Source organism: Sitophilus oryzae, unplaced genomic scaffold (assembly GCF_002938485.1).
Source record: "Sitophilus oryzae breed Bouriz unplaced genomic scaffold, Soryzae_2.0 scaffold_1002_pilon_pilon, whole genome shotgun sequence".
Classification (NCBI taxonomy): domain Eukaryota; kingdom Metazoa; phylum Arthropoda; class Insecta; order Coleoptera; family Curculionidae; genus Sitophilus; species Sitophilus oryzae.
In genome coordinates this window covers 241,106-247,963 of record NW_022145619.1, presented here as the reverse complement: position 1 = coordinate 247,963, position 6,858 = coordinate 241,106, and the positions used below count along the sequence as shown (strand labels likewise).

Genomic DNA, 6,858 nt, shown 5'->3' with positions numbered 1-6,858 from the left:
GTCACAATAACTTTAAAATGTCAAAATACTTGACACATAAATATACACTGCCCAAATGTTCGAAAAAAATGTGTAAAGAGTCATATTCATTTTTTTTGGAACCAGCTGTACATCAATTAGGCTGCAGGCACCATCCGAACCACGAGTTGGTTCGTTGATAACTTGTACAAGATTAAAAGACTCTAAAATTGAAGTGACCGAAACAATTGAATATGTCAATCAATCCTAATTTATGTCATATACTAACATACCAAATCTCGTTGTTTTATCCAAAAAAATAAAAAAGTTATAGGGGTGAGCCACTTTTGAGACGCACCCAGTATATTTATCCGTTCGTATCTGAGGGACAAAATTTTACGACCTACATCGACATGCTTCAAAATAAACTAAACCAAGCGATCATGCGAATCGCTCGCCGCTTACTACATGCCGTTCATTACCGAAAGAATATGTGCCCTGCGCACGCAGCTTACCGCTTGGCGCTTGGCGTTAACGAATACTTACAAGATGCGACGGACAAAAACCAGTATTTTTAAATACGTAACCGAGTGATCACTCGGTTATTGCAATCGCTTGATACTCGAGTACTCGATTATTGAAATTAATCGTTTTTCCCATCACTAGTAGATATACCAAATAAAGTTTTAGCTACGTGATCTAACTTGCCGACCGGTACAGCGTTGCCGACTTTTACTACTACTTTTTCTATTACTTACTTTTTATTTTATTTTAATCAAAATATTTTGGGAAACAAAAATCTGTTAATTATAAATAAATAAACTGTTATTATTTACATCAACAAAATTAACCTCTTTAACAGCAGTTAAGGGACATTAAGCGCAAGTCTCGTTTTTCATTTCAGAATATTATAATAAGATTGAGATGAGTTTTTTGCAACAGCTGTTATCTGCTCCGGCATCTTGCACACTTCGCACTACAAGCCGTTCTAAAAAGAACAATTATTTTCGACTGCAAGTTTAACGTACTACAACACAATTCACTTAAACCGAAAATTCGCAATACAAAACTAAAGTGTGAATAAAAACAAGAAATAAATAAATATGTCAAGTTGACATTTTTTACGGCAAAGCTACCATCTGAATCGTACGGAAGCGCTGAGGGGCCAGCTGAGTTCTTTTTATATATGACTATAGTCAGATAATAACCGACTATAGTCAGATAACAACCGACTATAGTCAGATAACAAATGACTATAGTCAGATCATAACTGACTATAGCCAGATAATAAATGACTATAGTCAGATAATAACTGACTATAGTCAGATAATATTTTTAGAGACACCCTGTAGACTTTTATAAAAACATGCCGCCGCCACTGGACATTTTATGAATGAAATCGGCCATGTTTTATTACTACTACCTTCCCCTTACCGACGCCGCGCTGTTAGAAACTCCCTTGCCTCTCTTTATAGGAGCATCTTAAGTGGACCACCCTGTACGTAGGTTCGTAGGTATATGATATAAATGAGCATTATTTGGACATATTCAATTGTTTTTTTATTGCTTCCGGTTTAACGTCCACCCTCGATCCATTTGAAAAAATTGACTTAAAAGGTCATAAATACGATTTTGCAAACTTTAAACGGGTCTGTAGTAGAGGTTATACAGATCAAAAGACAATCACAGCTATTTTTCCATGACTACTTGATCCAAAATTAACCAACCGTTTTCACGCATTTATGGGCGCTCTGGATTGAAAATTAAAAATTTTTAGAGGTTAAGTTTTAAAGATGGGCAAATTGGTTTACATACATACATACATACATAGATGAAGTTGCAGAAACTTTATGGTGCGTTTAGACTTGAGCACGCACGCACTGATCCTCCGCGAATGCTCAAGTGTAAACGGCTGTGCGCGCACGCTCACCCTGAATCTGTCTGTGCGCGAGCAGCCGCGAACGTGAGCCGTCTGGTGTCGGTTTTTGGTCTGTGCTCAAAGGGATTTTATGTGTGCGCGAACGCTCAGTTTGCACCGGCAATTTGTTTTGTCTGCGTTCGTGCGTGCGTGTGTGATTTTTTTTCGTTTTCTTTATTGAAATTATGGAGTGGATCAATGAATCTTCGTTATTATTAATTGAAGAATATGAAAAGTTGCCTATATTATGGGATGTTAAACATTCTGTGTATTATTAAAAAATAAAAAAAACGCATGGCAAAATCTTGTAAATAAAATTAATATTGACTATGTCGATATTAATGAAATTGCTATTCTAAAAGTTGTATCGTTTGTTCGTAATTTTTGGTGTTATTAAGTTTTGTAAATATTCAAAGTCGGGTCTGGTCATTCTTGTAAAGTTTTTGAACTGATCATAGCCCTCCTCAGACACGGAGTTGTTGCAGTAAATTATATCGATTTCTAAAAATTTGGGTTTGCCACCAGCCACGATGTTTTCGTTTTTTCTCCTTTTTAATTATTAAGCTGTGCATAACAATGACTGCAGCCTCGACTATTTCTTGGTCGTCCATTATTTTCGCCAACACAACTCTGCTGTGCGCGCACAAATGGATCACTTCATTCGTCCAAAAATAAGTTTTTAATTTGAACGGAGCCGAGAGCGCGAATGAATGCCGGACGCGCACGCTCAGCTCGTGCGTGCTTAAGTCTAAACGCACCATTACAAAGAGAAAAGATAAGAAACCTAATCTATATTTAAAAGCTTTTATTTAACTTGCATTGTATGTATGTATGTATGTATGTAACCCAATTTGCCTATTTTTAAAACCTATCCTCCAAAAATTTTTAATTTTCAACCCAGAGCGCCATAAATGCGTGAAAACGGTTAATTTTGGATCAAGTAGTCATGGAAAGATAGCTGTGATTGTCTTTTGGTTTTTATAACCTCAACAGAGCCGTTTAAAGTGTGCAAAATCGTATTTATCAGTAAATTTTTTCAAATGGATCGAGGATGTACGTTAAACCGGTTAAGCCGGAAGCGATAGAAAACAATTGAATATGTCAAATAATGCACATTTATATCATATACCTACGAACTTACGTACAGGGTGGTCAACTTAAGATGCTCCTATAAAGAGAGGCAAGGGAGTTTCTAACAGCGCGGTGTCGGTAAAGGGAAGGTAGTAGTAATAAAACATGGCTGATTTCATTTATAAATGTCCAGTGGCGGCGGCATGTTTTTATAAAAGTATACGGGGTGTCTCTAAAAATATTATCTGACCCCATAGTCATTTGTTATCTGACTATAATAAGGTTGTTAACTCACGAGCTAGAGGTCGGTTATTATCTGACTATAGTCATATATAAAAAAAAACAATGACACTCAGCGCAGCTTCACACGCAGAATCGCAAGTACAGGAAATTTAAATTCTAGTTAGTCAGCCCGGTGTCGAATATGTCCATGGTTGGCAACACTTAATTTAATAATCGCGCCCTTGATGACGTAGGTAACTAAAAGTTTATTTGGTATCGATTATAGATTACCTCTACTTCTGTAAACAACGCAGGATTTCTGAGCAATATATTATACATGCAATGTGACACGTTGAAGGCATGCTCCCAATTGTGGTAGGGATTTGGTCTATAACATTTTCGGACTGTTAAAATAAAATCGACAAGTAAACCTATGTTCATATCTGTAAACCCAACAACCGTTTTCAGCATGTGGTACACCATTTGCGGCATAATGGGTTCTTCTTCCACGGAGATATACCATCTAAAACTACAAGAAAGAGAAATACAACTTATTATTTTACATACTATAAATTTGTGTTCAACTGTTATCTCTGTTAAATTTGGCAAAATTGTAAAACGTAAACAAAAACAGTGACGACTGTTGAAATATACAGGGTGCTACAAATTCGAGGTACGAGCATTGGTATCTCGGTAACCGTAAAAGATACGAACATGGTTAAATTAGGGCAAAGTTGCGCTTTGGGATGTTCACCAAAATGCCATCAAAAAAGTTTTAAAAATTTCAAGGATTGCTGAGTTTTTTGGAAAAAACGGATATTTTTGAAAACCAATTTTATTTTTTCCTGTCGATACTTTTTAGAAAATCAAAAAACTAATTGCACATTCTCATAACTACTTTATTAGGGCTATCTGATAGTATTTTTAGATGTTCAAATTAGCTAATGATTTGTGAGATACAGAGGCCAACTTAATTTTTTTAAATACGGACCTGCATTTTTTATTTCAGATTTTGAAAGAACTCGCTTTCCTGAGTACAATGATATGCCACACTTATTATTTTTTTTTGTTTTGGAAATTTGTACACAATTTATTTAAATTAATTTCAAGTCCGGCTCTGTTTTTTTTAATATTTAATATATTCATCGTTATAATATTGATAAGCTTTCAAACTTAACAGTGACGTGGGTTGAATACAGAAAATCAAATGCAATAAAATAATAAAAAATAATATAAATAAAATGTAATATCGACAATCAAATCATTTCCCTGGAAGATGGATGGAAATGGTAGAGCAGTATAATGGCCAACACCTGGACCGTCTGATGACGTCAAGTTGACAGGTCCAAATTTTACAAAAAGTGAAAACAACACATCTCGGCAGTTACAATAAAGAGTACAAAATGCATTCGAAAGTATAAGAAGATCTATTCAAAAGCTATAAATAAAATTGAACGAAAAATAAATTTGTGCAATAGGGAGGGTGGTAACCCTTTCCAACATGTAGACTATGTAAAGCATTAGAAACTAGTTTGTATAAGTTAATTTATTCATAATAACTACGATTAATATTATGCAAATTATTAGATCGTACACTGGGAATTTCAAATTCACAATAAGAAAAGTTAAAAATAATATATTTAAATTGCTGACCTGGATATTATTTATTTGAATCTTTCACTTGGCTTGTTGCTCACTTATTCAATGTTAATTAGCGCTGATCAATATTATTGCGATAATAATCAGATTAAATGATTAAAAAAACCAGAGTCCGGACTTAGAGTATTTTAAATAATTAAATAGTTTCGTTATTGTTAGGGTACCCAAAACAAAAAAAAAGTATCAAGTGTAGCATATCATTGTACCCAGGAGACTGAGTTCTTTCAATGTGCAGGTCCGTCATTAAAAGAATTAAGTTGGCCACTGTATCTCACAAATTATTAGCTAATTTGAAAATCTAAAAATATTATCAGATAGCCCTAATAAAGTGGCCATGCGAATATGCAATTCGTTTTTTGATTTTCTAAAAAGTAACGACAGGAAAAAATAAAATAGATTTTCAAAAAAAATCCGTTTTAAAAATCCGTTTTTTGAAATTTTCAATACTCTTTTGATGGCACTTTTGGTGAACATTCCAAGGAGCAATTTTGCCCCAATTTAACCATCTTCGTATCTATTATGGTTTCCGAGATACCAATGCTCGTACCTCGGATTTGTAGCACTCTGTATATTGGAATCCCTCTAGGTTTAATAATTTCACTGAGTCTCAAACATATTTGTTCATAATACAGATGTATACGAATACGAACGTCACTTACTCATCAAAGCCACTCGGTATATTCACCTCTGTGTTCTCCAAAAAGTTCATGATATCGTGTGAACACGGTTTTATCTGAAGGCTTAAAAGCTGCATATTTGACTCATTTAGAAGACCCTACAATTAAAAAAAAAATGCGTAATACAAGTTTTTTGAAGTGAAAATTCAAGGCCGTGACATGTCACGACACGCGTCACGTAAAGTGGTAACGATAAAAAAAAGTGGTAAGACAATGAGGAAGTTGAGATAGGTCTTTGGAGCGTCGTAATTCGGGTCCTATTTGAGCTAGTGGGCTGAAATTCGGAATGAAGATCGAAGAGCCCCATCTTTTTATTAATTTTGCGTGCGATTTAAATGATATTTGGTATGTCGATAGATTGGATCAAAGCCAACTTGACCGTGTACGACACGTATCACTGTGACAGTTTTGACGTAAGAAACGTCAAAAGTTGATGTCGTCCGATCGCGACCAAATTTGGTGGGTAGGCTATGTGAGCAACGATGCACACGGTCTCACCCTGCAAAGTTGGATACAACGTTTCGTTTACATTTTCATCAGGGTGGGACTAAGAATTTGATATTGAAGAAAAATGTGGGTCGATTTCGGCATAATTGGGGACGGGCTACAGAGTGACGTCCTCGACGGTTCAAGTTTCAAACCGATGCCTCTAAATGGACGAAATTATCAGGATTTTTCTTAATTATGGGTAGATTGGAACTAAACTCGGCACGTGGATAGAGCTACCCGAATGGAATCCTCAGACGGAAAGACGGCAATTTTAATACAAATTTTGTGAAAATGAATCAAATTATTTATTAATTTATTACTTTTTCAACATTTAATAAACTACACTTTTTCAAATATGTCCTTCAAATCCTTCAATTTAATAGCTGTTAGTAAGAAGTTCCACTTCAAATATGCGCACATAGTGCACACACAATTTTTTTACGTATCTGTATCCTAGCAACGTAAAATAAAAGTAAAATAGAACAGAACAGTAGTTAGTAAGTGTTAAATAGAACAGTTTCGAGAACAAAATAAAAAATCAATGATCTATTGTAAAACTTACAGATATATAGATCATAATAAATGCTATGTTTAGCCATTGAATAGTTAATGAATTTTTGTTCAGAAAATTCGTAATGATATGCGGATTCGAACGAATTATGGATAATCAGTAAATACTTACCGTTTTATGCATTTTATTGTTCAGTTTGGCGTAGTGTAAAGCTAGAGCACAATATACAGAGAAAGTCTTGAATAAGTTTTCGTCAGACGATGTAAATACGACGCCATTTATTTTGTTTACCACTTGTACCACACCTGTAATATTATAGGAAAATATAATTTAATTCACAACTTTCAATATTT

The 6,858-nt window shown here is 34.7% G+C and overlaps 1 protein-coding gene across 1 annotated transcript; it reads right to left on the bottom strand.

The window, feature by feature from the left end:
* Positions 1-3,427: 3,427 nt before the first annotated feature.
* Positions 3,428-6,816, bottom strand: LOC115884899 (cAMP and cAMP-inhibited cGMP 3',5'-cyclic phosphodiesterase 10A-like). Its single transcript, XM_030903652.1, has 3 exons — positions 6,677-6,816; positions 5,488-5,603; positions 3,428-3,698 (listed from the first exon to the last, which is right to left on the bottom strand). The coding sequence occupies exons 1-3, from the start codon at positions 6,686-6,688 to the stop codon at positions 3,428-3,430; spliced, it is 399 nt and encodes a 132-aa protein (XP_030759512.1). The 5' UTR covers positions 6,689-6,816.
* Between the last annotated feature and the right edge of the window lie 42 nt (positions 6,817-6,858).